The 19,444-nt window shown below is 55.0% G+C and overlaps 4 protein-coding genes across 4 annotated transcripts; 2 read left to right on the forward strand and 2 right to left on the reverse strand.

Annotated features, from left to right (window-relative positions):
- Nucleotides 1-20: 20 nt before the first annotated feature.
- J7T54_001734 (Tat-binding protein-like protein) lies at nt 21-4,807 on the reverse strand (the record flags this gene model as incomplete). The annotated part of the gene is made up of 2 exons (XM_051503762.1): nt 21-1,949; nt 2,000-4,807. 2 exons carry the CDS (start codon nt 4,805-4,807, stop codon nt 21-23), a joined length of 4,737 nt encoding a protein of 1,578 aa, XP_051364714.1.
- Nucleotides 4,808-6,422: 1,615 nt separating this feature from the next.
- Nucleotides 6,423-7,305, reverse strand: J7T54_001735 (uncharacterized protein; the record flags this gene model as incomplete). Its single annotated transcript, XM_051503763.1, has 2 exons — nt 6,423-6,799; nt 6,855-7,305. 2 exons carry the CDS (start codon nt 7,303-7,305, stop codon nt 6,423-6,425), a joined length of 828 nt encoding a protein of 275 aa, XP_051364715.1.
- Nucleotides 7,306-14,591: 7,286 nt separating this feature from the next.
- Nucleotides 14,592-16,891, forward strand: J7T54_001736 (BNI4-like protein; the record flags this gene model as incomplete). The annotated part of the gene is made up of 4 exons (XM_051503765.1): nt 14,592-14,915; nt 15,426-16,353; nt 16,406-16,788; nt 16,844-16,891. 4 exons carry the CDS (start codon nt 14,592-14,594, stop codon nt 16,889-16,891), a joined length of 1,683 nt encoding a protein of 560 aa, XP_051364716.1.
- Nucleotides 16,892-17,714: 823 nt separating this feature from the next.
- Nucleotides 17,715-19,434, forward strand: J7T54_001737 (tRNA-dihydrouridine(16/17) synthase [NAD(P)(+)]-like protein; the record flags this gene model as incomplete). The annotated part of the gene is made up of 2 exons (XM_051503766.1): nt 17,715-17,840; nt 17,911-19,434. 2 exons carry the CDS (start codon nt 17,715-17,717, stop codon nt 19,432-19,434), a joined length of 1,650 nt encoding a protein of 549 aa, XP_051364717.1.
- Nucleotides 19,435-19,444: the final 10 nt, after the last annotated feature.

The following is a 19,444-nucleotide window of genomic DNA, read 5'->3' on the forward strand; positions in this document are numbered from 1 at the left end:
CCATTCATACCAACCAACGCCTACACATCCGCATTTTGCCGTTGGCTCAGGTCCGGCATACCTCCCGCCTCTTCAATGTCCCCAATCGTAGAGTTGAACACAGACGTCGCGCCGTTGAGGGCCTTGTTCCTGTTCCACTCGTTGCGGCTGCGCCAGATCTCATCCATGAGATCGCGGTTGATCTGCTCGAGCTGCTCAATGGTGAAGCCCGACGTCTTGTTGGTCAGCTCCATGAGGAACTCATCCACAGAGTGCCCAATGTCCAGCGGCTGCGACGCCGACGACCCAGAGTTGCGGCTCAGATGCTGTTCCTCCGTGTGGTTGTCGTTGAGCAGCGCCCCTATGCTGCCCTTGGCAGGCGTGCGAGGGTATGCATTCGACGACGAGGGACTACCCCCGGGCATCGAATCCATGCCCGTGTTGTCGCCCCGCAGAGCTTGCGCTTGCGAGTGCGGCCATTGCTCTCCACTAGAAGTCGCCTGGCTCATGGGCGGCGCTGTGTCGGGGATATCCTCTTCGTCATCGTCTATTCGACTCGGCTGCTGCCCACTGTGGTTGCCGTTCGTGAGTTGGGTACTCCAATTCGAGTCTCGATGTGTCGACGGATCGGACGTCTTGGTCGTCGAGGCCTCATTGATGACGGCGGACGGCGAGACACCCGGGGGGAGAGATGTGACGGCGGACCGTTGCGAGATTTGGGTCATGGCCGTCTGCGATTTGGGCGGCGGCCCCATCTCAGACCCGGCTTGCGTGTCGTCGTGGGCACCGCTCATCTCTACATCGCCCTCCACACGCGTCACAGTGGCATTGCTCGTAGACTGTTGCTCCGCATTGGCCTGGGAGCTACCGCGGGGCGGACTCCTGACCTGGAACCTCGCCATTGTGCGTTCGCCGGGCACAACATCGCTCTGAATGGGCACATCTTGCGAGTCGCTGTCGTTGCTCAACCCGGTGCCCAGGTCCGACTGCACCTTATCCACAATGGACTGCATCGCCTTCCTCTTCCGGTCCTTCTCAGCCTGCTGCCTGGCTCTCTGGACCTGGCGGCGATACAGGGCGTCCCAATCGACGTGCGGATTGTTGGTCTCAATGGTGGCAATGTCGACCTCCACATTCGTCAAGAGCTCGTTGGTTCGGAGAGTGCGCTCCTTGTCCCCAATGGCTTTGGCGTCCTTGGCCAGCGCTCGGATATCGAACAAGAAGTCTTGCGGCCGGGCATAGAACCCATTCGAGAGACGCTCCTCAATTGTAGTCGTCTCTAGATTGTAGAAACACTTGCCGGTCGCAGTATCCCTCAAGACGTCATTGTCATACTTGTCTTTGACAATCTCGTATGGTCGGCTTTCGCGCTCTGTGATATCGGCGCGGACATAGTGTGGGTCGGCCTCGGCGAAAAGATACTCAATCGATGCCTGGGGGATGACAGGTTGCCTGAGCTTTTTATATCGACGGTTGATCTGATCCATAATGGGCTGCAGCTGGATCTTGAGGGAGTTGAGGAGTTGATGGTCCTTCTTCTGCAGCGCCTTGGTCTCAGCCTTGGTTGGCGGCTTTGGCTCTTCTCGTGGAGCGACAGGGAGTTCCTCCAACACACGCTTCTTGCGGTTCTCCGGGTCGGGGAACTCAGCAGGTTTCTTCTTGATGTACTCGAGCGTTCGGCTAAAGTACCTCCGGCGACTCAACGGCGGCGGCGGCGCAATCTCCATGTGGTTTTTGCGAGAGAAGCCGAAAAAGTCACGAATCATCTCTCTCGGCTCTTCCACCTCGGCTGTGGCCAGAACAAGAACCGGGTCCGTGGGCGGAATAGACCGAAGCATTGTCTGGAAGGTGATGAATGCAAGTGAGTCCCTCAGAGTCGCGTACCAGGCATCGTAATTGGGAATGTAGATGACACTCGGCTTGTGGCGTCGAACCTCAGTGAACAAGCCGACAATAACCTGCTCCATGGGCTGGGACCCAGTTAGCTCGAGTAATTTCTACCTCGCAGAAAAGCACTTACCCTGCCATCCCCGAGGAGTGTGGGCAAATCAAAGTTTTGAATATGGACGCCCTCCAGATAATGAAGAATAGCCGATGCTAGATATCCATGGCCCATACCATGCTTTCCTGTGATGATGAAGCGGGGACGGAACACCCTCGACCGCTCAAACTCCTGGTGGAGTGCTTCTCTTCCGAAGCCATGATCGTCGTCGTTATGCTGCTCATACATGGCTTCTTGGAGAGCTGTGAGCTTCTTCTTCCGAGGAAGCAGTTCATCGAGCGCTGCCTTGGCCTTGTCGAGCTGGTTCGCGAGCAAGGGTGCAATGCTGTCGGGCAGCGCCTGAGCGCCCGAGGTCGCTGAGCGCTCAGATGAGGGTATCAACTTCTTGACGGCCATCATGAAGTCAGACGCATGAACCGATATATTCTCCGGCCTCACCACCAATTTCTCTTGGGTTGAGTAGATCTGTGGGTATGTGCGTTGAATGGCGTTGAGTGCAGCTTCCGTGGACAGAGCACGCAGGTCGGCACCGCCGTAGCCCTTGGTCTGTACTGCCAGTGACCTCTTGAACTGGTCAGACAAGCCCCAGTCCTTGGTGTGGATGTCGATGATGGCCCGGCGACCATCCATGTCCGGCAGGGGGAAGTAGAACTCCCTGTCAAAGCGACCTGGGCGACGCAGTGCAGGATCGATGTTGTCCGGACGGTTGGTCGCGCCAATGACAATGACTTGACCACGCCCATCCATACCATCCATCAGAGCCAACAATGTCGACACGATGGACGCGTGGATCTGCTCCTGCTTGCTCGAGCGCACGGGAGCCAGTCCATCAATCTCGTCAAAGAAGATGATGCTCGGCTGCGTCTTCCTGGCCTCTTCAAAGAGAAGCCGCAGCTGCTTCTCGGCCTCGCCAACCCATTTGCTGAGAGCATCAGCGCCCTTTCGCATGTAGAATGAGATTTTTTTGCCGCCAGAGCCAACCGAGTTGGCCAGCGCACGTGCAAGCAGCGTTTTGCCAGTGCCAGGTGGTCCGTGGAAGAGCACACCGCGCGGCGGAGTCACGTGGAATCGAGTGAACAGCTCGGGGTACAAGAGAGGAAGCTGCACCATCTCTTTCAACTGGTCAATGTGACCCTGGAGGCCGCCGACTTGGTTGAAATCGACATTCATGTCAACGCCCAACGGATCGGCGTCAGCAAGAGCCTTGCGGTCCTTGATCTTCCCGACATTCGGGGTGGCGTCAGTCAATCCTTGACCACCGGGGACCAAGCCCCCAGGGGCAGCGGAAGCGGGCGTCATGCCAACATTACCATCAGCGTTGAAACGGTGCATCATCTCATCATCGCTGCTGTCCGAGTCGACGCCACCGGCTGCACCAGTGCCCCATGGTCCGGTGAGGAGCGAGCCGGCACCACCACCGCCACCAAAAGGACCGTATGTGGTGTTGAGGTTGCGCTCCCATATGGCAGAGGCTGCTCCGCGCGCGCGACGCGAGCGTGAAGGCGTCGGCGCAGGATCCATCTCGTCCTCCTCGACAATAGCGGGCGGGACGGGGGGCATAAAGTAGTTGACAGCCTCTCTTTTGCGGCGAGGTTTTTCACCGTAGACGATGCCTGGTGACTCTTGTCGTGCACGTCGTCTACGACCCTTTGACGATTGACGCAGCTCGCGAGCCTCTTCCTCGAGCTCATCCTCATCGAGCTCGATATCGTCATTTCCAGACCCGTCGTCGGCGTGTTGGGAGGAGCGCCCAGACCTGCGACCTCTTTGGCTACCCTTGCCTCTGGGGTTGGGGCTAGCCAGCTCATCGTCGTCTTCAACAGCAGACATGGGCGCATCGTCTGAATCTTCGCCTGGCTCAAAGTCACTACTAGGCTCTGCAGCCGACTTCTTCGTCGCGCCTCTACCCCTCGTCAGACGACGAGCTCGCCCGGTCGGCGCGGCATCCGATTCACCTGCCTCCGGCGCCGCTGCACCGCGGGCTGCCCGCGTTCTTCTAGTGACGGGCACGTCATCGTCATCCTCGTCATCCTCAGGTACAGGTTGTGGGGTGACTTCCTCCTTATATGCATCTACATCGCCCACCTCCGCAACAGGATCGTTTGCCTCCGCCATGTCTTCATCAACTTCTTCCTTTGACTCAATGGCGATTTGGTCTTGCGATAACTCGTCGGGCTCGTCCGCATCATCCACCTCTCTAAGGCTACTTTCTTGCGTGGCCTCCTCGATTGGTTCTGGAGCCTTCTTGACGCTCTTGGCGGCACGTGAGGCGCGTGAAGTGCGCGCAGCAGTCTCGGGACTCTTGCTTTTGGACGATCGCGCGTGCCTCCCAGAGTTTGTAAGCTCCAGAAACTCATCGGCGTCTTCGGTCGTAGCGCGAGTGCGTCGTGTGGATACACGTTGGGGTACTCGCAAGTGCACCATTCGCCTCTTTGTGGGTTTGGCTTCCACTTCTTCAGAGGCCTCGTCCTCTTGCTTCAGCTCGTCATCACTCTCGTCGTCGCTTTCGGCGTAATTTGTCCGTTGTGTCGCCGCTTTGCGAGCTCGACGACCAGCTGCGTTCTTGGGGGCATCCTCGTCTTCTTCGTCATCTTCGTCTAGTGATACGTCCTCTTCGCTGTCGGAGAGCACGTCCTCGTCCTCGTCAATGTCGGAGCCGCCATATCCGCGACGTCTTCTTGGTTTTGTCCCGCTTCTCTTGGACCCTGTTCGAGCCCTCCGTGAAGTCTTGCGCGGCCGGGCCTCCGTCGGGTCAAAGTTTTCATCGTCAGAATCAGATTTGTTTGGGTCGAAGATTTCGAGATCCCTCTTTCGTTTGCTCGACATGGTGGCGGAATGTGCAGAGGTCCAAGGGTGTCTGAGGCAGGATAGTCGCAATCAGTTGCGCCCGTCCGCACACAGAGCAAAGATGACTGGCTAAAAAACGAGTCAGCACGAGGCTCTGGACCATCAAACTCGACCTATGATCATACCCAGTCGCTCAATTTGCACTCACTTACAGTGGTGGAAGGTAAGTGGCCTGTCCAGACCTGGCCGCAGCGTGTCTCAGCAAGGAGCGCGAATCTGCTGAGCAATGCGCGACAAGGGCACCTTGGTATAGGCGCTCTGTCAAGATCGCAACAGCCTGAGCCACCGCTGCAACAAACCGAGTCGAGTCGAGTGGCCGCGCAGCTCTTGGATGTGCTGCTTGTAACAATGGATGGACGGACAATGAGGGAAGCGTCGACTGATTTCGCGTGTCGAGGTCGCGGTTGGGTCCAAATCCGCTTCTCGAGCTCTTAGTGGTCGAGAAGGCCTCACGGCCTCACGTGCAGGCAACCACCAACGGGCGACCTGATGGTCCGCGCTTTTTTCCGTCCGATTCGACCCACTTTACCACGATCAAGCGCTGCACACACAAACACAATTGCCAGGGGGCGCGCAACTGCATCTGCGCTTGTCTGGCATTCAAACGCAATTCGACATTTCTAGTCGAAAAGTTTGTCCATCCCAGAACGCAACAAACTCAGCATCGTTTGCTCGCAAAGTCGTATCAATTTCCCTAGAGACCGTCTCAAATCGCTACATGTTGCGTTCTTGGTATTCAAGACCTCTTTGTCGTCGCTTACTACAACACAATAGCATCAGCCATGAGTTCAAGATCTTGAAGGCTTCCCCAGATCTTCATCCCAGTGACGCCATGGCACGCGCCATTGATGCGGCTGTCGTCTAGAGCTCGTAGGGCTGATTACGACCGGAGCCGACGATTGAGGAGCGGCTCCGAACGTTGGTGCCTGAAATATGAGGCCACAAGTGGAGCTCACCCTGGTTCTTCATCTCTCCAGATCGCTTCTCGCTTGTTCGAGGCAACTCAACTCAGTTGATGGCTCGGGTCACAAAACTTCATGTTTTCTCCATTCTCATACCCCAGGCCTCAAGTCTGGTACAGGAATGCCACAATGACTTGGCGGTAGGATGCCAGGCACTCACGACATGAAAGTTCGTGGAAGTCTATCCCTCTTCATCAACACGCATTCCTTGAATGAGAAATTCATCGTTGAAGGTCGCTAAACGTCGAATGTGTCAGATCTTTGAGCTCTGATATTTTATTCCTGTGACAAACACATGAGGTCAGGCCTTCGAGAACCCCAATCTCATGGCAGACTGACCCTTTCTGGGGTCGGTGGTTGATGTTTTGCACGTCCTCCAGCAACGAGATGCCTCAAAATTGTGAAGGAGACCATAGGGTCGAGACAAGGCGAACGTTTGATCGCTACATGTCCAGGGCCCCAACGACTGGGCGGAGTGACTGCTGCAGGAAAACAACTGACAGTCGAAGCGTAGATGAAAAACTTTTCAACGATTTCTCTATACCCGGTACGTATCTGTGCCCGGAACAACGCTCAACCAGCCACAACGCCATATCATCATCCGAAAAAGAAAAGAAAGAAAATATCCGACCTTACAATTTGTCGAGGACGATGCGAGCGTGGTCCAGGAGGTTGACCTCTCCAGGGGCATTCTGTGTATATCGGCTGTTGAACTTGATCACCTTCTTGGTGTTGCGGAAGGTTTTGACGTCAATATAGATGGGGTTGGCAACAACGTTGAACTTGACGCCCTCGTCGCACGGAGGGGTGGTTAAGGAGCCGGAGTAGCGGTAGACATCCGACTTGCGAATGTGGTGCTCAAGAGCACCGAAGTGGAGGGCGGCGGTGGTGACCTTGTTGCCGCCGCTGGGGATCTGCAACACCTTGGCGAGCGACTTGGAGATGGGCCAGTTGATGCGGTCGCCCCAGCCGGCGAGCTCGATCATGAAACCAATAACAGCAAGGTCGTCTGGGAAGATGTCAATGTCTCTGTGTCGGTCAAAGCTCAGGGGAGGGGACCGTACTGCCATTCTGAAAGACAAAGTGAACCTCGGACGGGTAGTACTCGTCGCCAATGCGGTGCTCAGAGGGCGTGTGGAAGTGGTACTGGGCAAGGCTATACTTTGTACCATCGAATTCGGCGGAACCGTTGGCAAAGACTTGAACGTTGTGGCCAGTGTTGAGGAACTCGGCGCCGTGGGGGTAGTTGACAATGTCGAACTTGTATGAAGCGCCATCGACAACTTCATACTCGTCGGTCTTGATGTTCACAGGGGATTGGTTCTTGCCCACGGCGCAGATCGTGTTGTTTGGGCTCAAGCCATGCCACCCAAGCGCGGAATGAAGCTCATCGTAGCCAAAATCACCATCAGCACGACGCTCAAGGCCGACATCACGGGGCATCAAATTTGTGCCATAGTGGCACATGGCAGACGCCAAGGAAACCGAGACGGCAAAGATAGCCAAGCTCTTCATCGTGGAAGTGTGACAAGGGACCGGAGTCAGTCAAGTACTGTATGTGGTTCAAAGCAAGTCTCTGGCGCAAAGAAGCCCCAGACGTCCGAAAGCAGAGGCTCATTGATGAGCATGGACAATCGCCGAAAGAGAGCAGGGACGGCCACCAGTATTTAAGATTATCTTGAGTTTCGACAAGATCCAGCCAGATGTGCCGGGGTATCAGCAGTGCTCCATGCAGCTGTTCTCTTGGGCTTCTCGGGATTGTCCAAGCGCCGGGTCGAGCTCACACCAATTGCGCAACTGAGCAGAGCGCCAAGATGACATGCGTATGCTACCTTACACAAAGTTCTTGTAGCAAAAGAACTCCGCAGCCGAACGCCGAATACCGGTACGGCTGCGTGTCAGACCAGAAGCCAGCGCCGCCGTCCCTGTGTGACGTGTCCCAAGATGAGGAGACACCAAAAAGATCATTATAGCAGAGATCCCGCATCCGAGCAGCCTATAAATACGCTACATGCCAAGCTAAAGAGGGGAAAGAAGGTCCAGAAGCCGTTGTCAATGCAGCAATGGCAGCTGACGGGATGGAGCTCAACGCGAGTTAGCTGACAGACATTAGACCCTTGACCCTGGTCGTCGGCAAGTCTCTCAGTCTCTCAGTGCAGACTGGCCAGCGTCTAGTCATACAATGCAGAATCACAGATACCTTCCCGGACCGATGCGTATCTGAGCCGAACCTCAACAAGTCGGGTTCCCGGTGAGTCCCGACCGTTGTTCATGTTCATCCCATCGTACACACGTGCTTCATGCTGAGGTACCTCTTTGGGTCCGCTGAAAGTTCGGTACATACGAGCGCTCACTGCTACCTGGTCTAGATGTCTTTAAAGATCTGACAGGCTCAAGTAATAAGCCGCTTCGCTCGGAGGTGTATGGTTTTCAGTTTATGATTGTGGTCAGGCTTCGTGCAGTGGTTCCACCACCCACATGTCGGCGGGTCCAGGGATCTACCTCGTTGTGCTTCAAAATCAGAAACACGTTGCACGGGTGTGAGCATCCGTAATTCGCATTTTGCTACGTACTCGGTTAGCTCAATGCGAGCCTAATCAAGCAAGCCACCCGCCTGGAGCTGGATCACTGATGCCGGGAAGCGCTCGTAATACACGGCCTCGGAGAATTCAACGTTCTCGTCAAGAACAGCCGACCTACAAAGGAACAAGAAGATGGATGTCGTTCCCTGGTTGCCGCATTGCCGTCAAGTCTTGGCAACTGTCGGAAAGTGGGGAGCGTGAGACAAGGCCGACTTCTCCAGAGACCAGAAATCAGAGCCCAGCGCGAGGCACGAGTTTTCGAGATGGGAGGCGAGGTTCGAGAAGGCAATGCCGTGCACGCGCTACCTGATCAGTAGGCGAGTGGTCATGTCCGGCCAATCTCAAAAGCCTAATTCTATATGCATGCTTCTGCGGGCGTTAGTCGTAATCAGAGTGGCTGACTGTATCCGTAGTCTATAGGAATCAAAGATGCCGATAATTAGCAGGGGATCCTCGCACGTACGTACTTGTACTGAGAATTTTGGTCGTCGAGTGACCCGTGAGGGTCCAATCATTAGCGGCCTGAGGCCTGTACGCACCACTTCTCTCATCCGCTTGGTCTTCACGCATGTGCTTTGCTTCCCCGGTGGCAAAGACTCCAGTCAATACCGCTCTCCCTCTAGTAATTACTTGCACATGTACAGATACTACGTAGGAGTCTAGCTGTCTTGGCGACGGCGAGACCCTTGATGTCAGCGCGGAGGCATTTCGCAGTGACAGGGAATCAGATGCCGTTTCTCCGCCTCGTCACTCTCCTCGGCCGATGGCAGCAAGGCTCCTCATCAATCTGCCAGCTGCCTCATTCGCTAGGTCTGCATTATTGAGAACCTCTCACTCCAAGACGCACGGTCTAGCTTCGTCATGAGGATATGGGCTGTCCGCAGTATCTTTGCCAAGTTGCAAATATCACCAAATAATATGCGTTGCTGTCCTGGGTGTGGTGGTCCTCCACTACAGCTGACCACGCATCTGCAGAAAACCATAGAACGAGCGATCAGTCACAAGAGCATCGTTGATCCCAAGCGCTATCACTTGGAAATTGTGAGACTATCCCGGAAGCCGTCAGCATATCCTCCAGTTGCGCTTCTGAGCTGGTGCCTTTTCGATTAGGTAGCGGTCTAGAGGTTTTTTCTGCCGGAAGGCACTGCGGTTTTGAATGTTTCATTGATGAAAATCGAGAGGCAGCTGAACACTGGGACAGGAATGATGTCGCTGGTATGCACATATGTGTAGCCCGGGGAGGACGAGCGAGGCGAAACCATTCGAACATTTCTCCCCAGTTCATCATAAACCATGTAGGCTCGATCTCGGCTTCCTGGATCCTTTGCTGAGTCGTCAAAAGGAGACTCTGTTGGCAGTTGGTACAAGTACATTGGTCTGTACCCGGGATTTGTTCCACGAAGGTGAGTTTTATGAACAGCCGCAACTGAGCTTTTTAGGCATGATGAATAACGGACAACGGACTTTCTGCTCTCAAAGGAACGGAAATTATGTAAGTCCTCGGGTCAAATTCTCAAGCACTTCCTCTTTTAGGGGGCTTATGAAGACATGTACATGCCGTAGCCAAACGTCCATCCAGCAGCGACATGCACCTTACCTGTGTTGCTTTTTTATCTTAGATATGAAATGTTTGGTATAGATGCGAGTCATTCATGTTTACAGTCACAAGTGGTACACTTAAAGAGTTGTGGCCTTCACATGTTTGTTTGAAAACTGAGACTATGAATGTGCCTTTTTCTCAGCCTTACATTTCAAAGCTTAGGTTTACAGTGTGGCCATTCGCCTCTCTCTGGCGCCAACTCTCGCTTGAGGTTTTCCCCAGAAAAGAAGACCATTGCGCGAAGTTCACCTCGAAGCCTTGTACGGACTAGTCTGTGAATATACCGGGCCAGACTATCGCATCTGTTCTTTGCCGCAGTGTAGGGTAAGCAAAACAATACAAACAACCGAAGTGTGAGCCATCACTCGGAGACGTATGCGATATGTGATTTGGGCAGACCCATGAAAGAAAACCGAGCACACGGGTTAAACACATTTATATTGGCAACTCAGTTTGGACAACTCTATTGACATCGTGAGCCCTTTACAGGGTATGCCACTCTGTTATCTTCTGATTCGAATACAAGACATATCGCTACACTAGTTAGGCCTGTGTGAGCAACAGCAACCACGCTTGAATTGATATCAACACCAGCCGTTCGTCTGAAGCCCAGACGCAAGAAATAAGCCGATATCTGACTTCGCTGTGTAGCGACGAGATTGCACAACCATTAGCCTTGCATATTCACCTGCGTACGTGTACTCGGTAGGTACATGATTCAAATGACTGGAGCTCGGGTAACACATAACTTTTTGCAAACAGGAAACTCCATGATTTCAACGCAATCATTCTCGATCGACAAACCTTATTTCACCGAGGCCGCTGGCTGGTACCGCCAACCATTGCCATTTGAGCAGCATAGTTCCAAGAGTGTGGGCAAGTGTAATAGCTTATCGGCGCTTTCTTCTTATACGTACTTAGAAGTGTAGAGGCCTCACAGTAGTGCGTTTCGAGGTCCGTGTATCCTTGAACGACACCGTTCTACTGTTTGGATGCTGCGATATTAATTAAAGACTGGCTCTTTTGACCCGCCTCTACCTTACCTAGGCTTCTTGAACACCGACCGCCTGCAACGCAGATCATGTCGCACGATCGCGAATCCTCTCTTTTGCCTAGTACTTTCAGAATATTGAACATGTCTCGAGCCATGCACAGTCAATTATCAAAGTTCGCACTGACTGGTATTACTATCATTTCGGCGCGCTCCGGATCCGGTGAGGTGAAGTCTGGGGTTCAGGGTAACTTCGAAAGCTTGGCATCAAGACCCTAGACATTGGCGTCCAATGGCGTCCGGTCCGCCATCCCACCTCCGCTGGCACGATCGCGTCGCATCCAGACAGCTCTGGCTGCTTTTAAGTTTTGAGCCAAACCAATATTTGACCATGAGCTTCACTGTGTAGTATTCGGGTTTCGACAACCGAAGACTGTTAGCGCAACGGCTTACGCAAGGAGATTCGCAACGTTAACGCCTCACCACCGAAGGTTTTAGTTCGGAACGTCGGGGACTTTGTTGATCCAGTCATGCGCGGCCCTGAGACCACAGTCCACAGTGAGCGACTGGAGCTTGGCTGAGCCTAGCTTGGGTCCTAGGGCAGCTCCAGCCTCCGTCCCAAATCCGGTCCCGCCATTGGCGACACGGATCGCTTCGCCGGCCCGCGTCGCACACGCGGCCTTTTGTTTACTTACTACACTGCTCCAAAGAATACGTGCTGTGAAGAACGCCATCGCGTCCTCGGTTGGAGCTCCTCTCGTGAGACTGTTTCATGCAAGGGACTGGAGTGAATCAGTTGAAACTCGACGGTGCCTGCAGGCATAACCTGGGGGAAATTTCGTGGAGATTGGAGGGATGTTGCTGCCTTTAGATTAGGGGTCGCACATGTCGATCGTAGCGCATTCGGCCTCGAGTCGTCGCGTCATTAGCGCGTTCTCATCGCGGTCGTAGCTATCAGGGTTTATTTGGACTCTGGCAATTGATGCGAAACACCTGGCAATTAAACAGAATTCTCGTTATCCGTTCAAGCTCATTAACTCGATGCAACGGCAAGTCTGATCCTTCTTGGATAAATTCGCCACTCGGAATGAAGTCGACCGATAGTGGCGTCCTGCATCAAGCCTGTATGTATGTCTGGTTGCGGCTCTGCAGAGGGAATTGAGTTTGTCCACCTGCTGCTCTTCTAGTGGGCGGATGTTTGTGATGGTGGCGCGCTTTAGACATGTCGAGTCGACGCATCCGGTGCCGCAACAACCCGATATCCTTGCGTTTCGTGGCCACCGGGCGTCCGAGCTCGAGCTCGCAAAGTCAGAATAATTGCGCAATCATATGTGTGAGAAACAAGACATCTTCCTCTCGCAAGAACAGAGTCCTCGAATGAAGCAGCTCGCCGCGCTGCTTCATGCAGCCTTGGTCCGCAAAGAGGGGTTCAAAAGTTCGCAACGCCAGCCGATGATAAATGTTCCCGGGAGGACAAGAACTACATGTGAAGCGACGGCTACGAAAATCTTGACGGGGGGTACTATCCTTTGTGCAGTCTATCTGGCCATAAGTTGAGTTCATTGGGTGTGCCGATTGTCCAATCTGTGGATGCGTCACAGTTGCCTGGGGGGTCGATCCAAAAGGTCCGCAGTGGTTAACTTGTAATGTGGTATCGAGCTCCGGAAATGGCACTCGGTAAAGCATATACGTATTATCACCTGCGCAAGAAACTATGAGGGAACGAGGGAGCCTTCAATTAACAGGCTACACTTACAACACAGTGGCAGGGCTAGGACGGCTCGGATGGGGGGGAGATATGTCCGTCACGGGAAGGTCGTGCGCGACATGGACGCGTGCTGCGTCCGTCGTCTTTGAGCTCATCCATCGTCGGCTTGTGACAGTCGGAGCGCATGTAGCACAAGCCCTCACCGTTCCTTTGCATATGTGTACTCATACGGACATTGGCGTTGGAAGACAATCATGTGAATTGTTAGATCGATTGTCTCTTTGGTGAGTAATAGGCACACACACACACACACACAAACACACACAAGGGGTGTTTTCGTGAATTTCGTACCAGAACTGGAGATGATCTGTGATGCAGGCAGTGGTCGAACGGACACCTCAACCTTAGCGCAGGTCGACTTGATGCCGTGGGGGGACTTTAGTCCAATCAGCGGGCTGCTCAGCCCTCCCCTGTGGCAGCAACACGAGCGTGCAGCGTTCAAAAGTCGATGACCCAGTTGCTCTCTTGCCATCGTTTGTCCAAATGATTAGAGATTGATCATGGTAAACAGGCTTGCGACAGATCATCATCATATATCTGTTGGATGAAACAAAATTTGGAAGCCCTTATCACGCCCGGAGCACATGGGCTGCTACGCCCCGGCGACACTTTAATTGTTCCCTGGAATCTGATATGCATGGACATGGAGCCCCACACTCCATGTCCATGTCGGTTCTAGGCCATTTTGCTGCAAATGCTTGTGCTTCGAAGCTCGCCCGCTAAAGGCGCTGTCCCTGGACCAAGAGGCCCCGTATTCTCTCCTGAGTGGTGGAGCAAGGGCTGGCCTGACCCAGGGCAGTTCAGTCGGGTGGCCTGGCCTTTCCGCTTGGGGGCTGGGATCCAGTGAATCTGGCCGTCGATTCTCCTGCTTTGCAACCATTCGCCTCCAGTCTCCTGTCGTCGTCTCCCTCTCACCTTCTCGCTTGAGGTGCTCTCTCGTTGTTGTTCCTATCCACAATCTCCTCACGTCGCCTCTTTCCCTATCCTTCTCTTGCCCCTCATCCCAACCTTTGCCCCTTTCCCCTTGTATTTCGTCTTGTACTCCGCCCGCCACAGATCCCCTATTGGCGTCCCTTGCCCGGCCTTTTCGAACCCCCTATTCAGCATCTCGAAGCGTTCAGTTTGAGCTCCTCGACCAGCTCACGCTCCCGTTGCTCAGATCGTCGTCAGAACTGTGCTCGCTAGCTTACGATTACCACAGCTGAGCTCGATTCCATTCAAAGTTCTTGCTGGCTACCGAAAATCCGGTTCGATCGACGTCCACAACGCGTGCTTTTGGCACCGACCCCATCAGTGCTTCCACCAATTTCCTTAGCTTCGAAAACATCAACAGGGCACAGGGCATCTTCACTGATTCTCTGTACCTTGCATACTCTACCTTCGACTCGTCTGCTTGTGTCTACGAGGCTGCACTTCGTAACAGCGAGCATTGCCTTGTAGCAGAGCGAATCACCTTCCAACGGCCGCTGGCGTCCTCCCACCAGGGCAATTCTACAATCCTTCGCAAGGACTTATACACGGGAAACAAACAGGAAAAAAAAAACACAGGCCCAAGAAGAGATTCTCTTTGGATCGTCCAGCATTCGAATCCCGGTCGCCGAGGTGAGTAATCTATGTAGCACTGCACGGCTCTGCCCTCAGTGATGAGTCTTCTCTGGACGCGCACTCTAACATCTTGTGTCAGATTGATCACACCCTGTCGTCTTTGTGCCCATCCGAGTTTCAGCTGCATCCAAGTGAGCTGCTAGGACCCAAATACACTTCACTCCCGGCCGGACAGAATTTCTGTGACACTGTCTTGTGGATCGAACTATGGCCGCTTTGGTCCAAACATACACACCCGAAACAGCCACAATCACCATGCTCCAGACTCGCCCGACGTCTGCTACTGGAAGGATGCCTTCATCACAACAGCAACCCATTCCCCAATATGGCGCTAACCAGGCACCTCGATCTTCCTACCACAGCAATGCCAACCTTACCGGCTACCGTGGGAGTTCAACTCCCGTTCAGCAGTACGCTTTCCAGGCTACACCGACTCTGAACCAACCTTACAGGATGAATGCGGCAGAGTACGATCCCAGCGTCACTCACCACCGCTTTCCGAACTATGGTCCTCCGGTCACAAACTCGAGCCCAGGCGGGACTCGTGATGATACTGCCATCCTGCAAGCCAGGCAAGCGGTTTCCGTGTCGCGCCCTCAACCCACAGTCATACCTGGTCCCGCGAAGAACACCCCGGATAGGTATCGGAGGCCATCAAACCAAGGAAACAGCCACAATCGATCACAGAGTGCAAACCTGCCAAGCACTTCAAACCTACCAAACACTGCTCAATTTTACAACATTGGAAACAGTCCGCGGCACACAGCAACAAGCCGACCGACTAGCTTCTACGCATCCATCCCTGGTACCTCGATGGATGACATGCACTTGCCTCCGCAGAACCATCAAAAAGGGCTGCGACGCAGGAGCATGCATGGGATGGAGACGATAGGGAGTCAACAAAGCGACCGCACTCAGCGGCCCTGTCTGGACAACGCAGCCCACTCACGCAGTGGGAGCACGGAAAGTGTGAACTCATCGCGCAGCAATCACTCGCGACCCTCGGTATGTGATCCTTCTGCACGATGACCAAGCGTGGTCCAATAGGCGGGGTTGAGCTCGTATCACTAACCATATGTGCATTCACAGTCTGCCAACCGCAGTGCTCCTGTCCCCGCATCCACCCCCTCCCCAGCTGCAAGTGACGATGCTCGACATGCGCCAAAGCAGGAACAGTCTGCCAAACAAATCAACGTTCCTCCCCGGGACTCGTCCGCGAATGTTGGCAAGCGTATTACCACGCCGTCGCCACTGTCCAAGCCGGTGACCATGGGAGCAGAGTCCGCTGACGGCGCTGCGCCCAACACCGCCAATCTGAGCTCGCCCGCTGCCAAGCAGCTTGCTGCCATCAACCAAAAGGGCAGCAAGCCCAAGGGTAAGACTTCACGACTTCGACGTGCGTTCTCCTTTGGTAGCGCGGCTGAGCTGCGGAAAGTCGATGAGGAGGGCGGTGCCAGCCAGAAGCCAGAGCCATCGAGACTGCACAAGGAGCCGAGCCCTTATGAAGCCTACGATGCAGAGCAGGCCAGGATTGCAGAGGCACAAGAGGCCGCCGGAATTGGCAGCAGCATCTACGGCGGACGCTTCTTCGGTGGCTCCACTGACAATCTGTCCATCTCCTCGACGGCATCCTCGGCTTCCATCATGATCCGGAAGATGGGACGCGGCATGAAGAAGAGCACGCGTAACTTGGCAGGCCTCTTCCGTCCCAAGTCCGTGATCGGCGTCGCACCAGCAGACGGCCCCGTCTCGCAGGAAGGCAGCCAGGCCGCCGTGTCCATGGTCACCGTGGAGGCGGAGACGCAGCGCGTCAACGTCACTGCCGACCCGCAGCAGGGCAGCGATACTTTCCCCCATCTTGAGCGAAATTCAATCGATGCGAACCGACTGCCGGAGATGAGGCACGAGCGCGCCGGCAGCTCGAGCACGGACAATTCCAATTCGCGCAAGAGCATCGTCGGTGGCGACAAGGATCGAGCCGAAGTCCTCGCGGCTGTACGCAAGGGTATCCTGAAGCGTGAGTGTCTCGGAAGTGCCCTTTCCATTGCAATTGCTAATGTGCTCAACAGGTTCTGGCTCCGCCAGCCCTACCGTCCGCCCAGTGGATGCCTTGCCGACATTGACGAGCCCTCCTGCCATTACCGACTCGCCCAACTCGAGCGCTCCCAGCACGCCCAACGAAGAGGCTCAGGGCCACCGCCGCACCGGATCGGTTGCATTGGGCACCGAAGATTACTTCATGACGGCCCTCCGTCTCCGCCAGGATACCAAGAGCGCCCCTGGAACTCCCCAGGGCAGCCTGAAGCGCTCCGCCAAATTTTCGCAGCGTATCGTCTTCCATGACACTTGGCCTCCTCAAGAATACGATCGTCGAGGCGAGGTCGCAACGTGCAATCGTCTCACGCCATTGCTTGCGCAGCAAATCAAGGAAGAGCTCAACACATTCAAGATGGTGCGCATTCCCTTACTCTTCCACCATTTGGTGTGCTCATGCTGACATTGTGTAGGAGATGGAAGTTCACGAGAACTCCAAGATTTATACACACTTCTTTTAATGCTAGACAGCCACGTCCTGCTGAGAGGGACCACTTCAAAGAGCATCATTGCATCGAGTCAAGCGCGCAAAGATCATGTACACATCACATCACATTTACATTCAAAGAGGCGTTCAGGGACAGCATAGTAAGGTGCGGCGGCGTTCTTGTCACTCTGTGCTTCTGCACATGTCTGGAGGATTTAGACTATAGGGTCGCGATTTTCCTTTAATACCAGATAGCAGGCGCAGCCAGCTTCTGCCGACGGCTGATAGACCCCACGCAGACCAGCATCGTATCAACTACCGACGGTGTCTGTGATATGAGCTTGGATGGATCAATCAATGGAACACAGACACGCATGGACAGCATGATTGACTGAAGAAGTGAATGACGTTCCACTCTGTGCATGCTAAGGACCGCCCTCGGCTAGTTGAATAGAGGGACATGTGCCTGGCTTGGACTTAGACGGGACTACTAGCCTCTAGGGAACTTGTGAAGCTTGGCGCCATGTCTGATGTGATGCCTCAGCGACTCAGCCTCGTGGTTTTGGCGCGGCGTTATGGGGTCTCACCCCCACCAATGGTAGCGTCCCACGGTCAGCCTTGCAGAACCTCATCTTCGTGATGGTTTTTTTCCCCCGTCTCTTCACTCACCATCGACTCCACGTCCTTATTAGTATACGTTACAGCATCGACTGTTCCCAAAGCCGGTGCTCGAACGTTGTTGCACATTGTCGCTCACTTTTGCCCACATGCGAGGACGCAGCGCGCGCCTCTGCTCGATTCCTTTCGCTTCTTATCGACCGACGTTCCAAATCACTTTTCGACGATCATTCGCAGCCATGGGCAGCATACCGAAAGATGCGCCCGCTGGCCCAGGCAAGGCGAAACTCTATGGGCGCGCTTTCTACCAGAGCATTGGCAGCCCGAAATACATTTTAGCGCCCATGGTAGACCAGTCTGAATTTGTGAGCAAACCCACGAGGGGCCTACTGATGACCGCTTTGCGACAGAACATGCATTTGCTGATCAGAACAGGCCTGGCGCATGCTCACGAGGTCCTTCCTCCCAGAAGCTGAGCAGAGCAGCCTTCTCGCGTACACCCCTATGTTCCATGCACGACTCTTCGAAGAGACGGAGAAGTATCGACACGCCCATTTCCAAGCGACACGACCGGGGACCGATGGTATCTGGCTGGACGGCCACCCGGAGCTCGACCGACCTCTCTTTGTACAGTTCTGCGCCAACGACCCAAAGCACCTCCTCAACGCCGCGCGGCACGCTGGTCCGTACTGCGACGCGGTCGATCTCAACCTGGGCTGTCCGCAGGGCATCGCGCGCAAGGGCCACTACGGGTCCTTCCTGCAAGAGGACCAAGACCTGATCTTTCGACTGATCAACACCTTGTACAAGGAGCTGGAGATTCCCGTCACCGCCAAGATTCGCATCCTGGAGACAAAGGAGGCGACGCTGGCGTATGCGCAAAATGTCCTCCGGGCGGGCGCCTCGATATTAACGGTTCATGGAAGAAGGAGGGAACAAAAAGGGCACCTCACGGGACTAGCCGACTGGGAGATGATCCGATTCCTGAGGGACAGTCTGCCCAAGGAGACGGTGCTGTTTGCGAACGGCAACATTCTGCAGGGGGCGGACATTGAGCAATGTCTGCAGGCCACGGGTGCTGATGGCGTGATGAGCGCAGAGGGCAACCTAAGTGACCCGTCCATCTTCGGCCGAGCCCCGGAGAAAGGGCAAGAGGGCAGAGAGTACTGGCGCGGCAGGGACGGGAACGGCGGCTGGCGAGTCGACGCCGTCATGAGACGGTACCTGGACATTCTGCACAAATATGCCGAGGGGACGGAGCCGCCCGAGCGACGACCGCTCTTCGTGCCGGGAGAGGACATGGCCTGGATCGAGGATTCGGAAAAGGCAGAGGCGGCGGCGGAGGAGCCCCCAGCGAAGAAGAGGAGGAAAGAGGACAGCAGCAACAAGAACGCCCCCGCGAATCCCAACCTCTCCGGTGTCCAGGCGCATCTCTTCCACCTGCTGCGGCACTTTGTGACGAAACATACCGATATCCGAGACCAGCTGGCCAAGTCCTCGCGCAAAGGCATGCCAGGCTACGAAGCGGTCCTGTCCGCCGTCGAGCGGACGGTCGCCAGAGGTCTGGTCGAGTATGCGCGTACAGACGGACAGAGCTGGGAGGACGAGGTGAAGGGTCTGTACGAGCAGGACGATGGCGTGGAGGGCGAGAGCTCCGTGGCGACGATGAAGAGGTGCAAACGACCGTGGTGGGTCGTCCAGCCCATTGTGCGGCCGCTGCCGAGCGAGGCGTTGAAAAAGGGGGCGATTCGACCGAGCAAGAAGGAGATGAAAGCGGAGGGTACTCCCAAAGAGGCGAAGCAGCCTGCTGTGGTGAACGTGGACACGTCAGGGGAGACTACGGCGGATACGACCCCGAAGCCTGCAGACGCCGCTGTCGCGGAGGAGATCAAGAAGGACGGCGCAACTACGGAGCAGCAGAAGGATCTTGCTGCCAGAGACAAGCTGGTTGCTGGGTAATGGGATCTGG

This window comes from Emericellopsis cladophorae, assembly GCF_022114955.1.
Source record: "Emericellopsis cladophorae strain MUM 19.33 chromosome Unknown NODE_6_length_900724_cov_123_231613, whole genome shotgun sequence".
Classification (NCBI taxonomy): Eukaryota; Fungi; Ascomycota; class Sordariomycetes; order Hypocreales; family Bionectriaceae; genus Emericellopsis; species Emericellopsis cladophorae.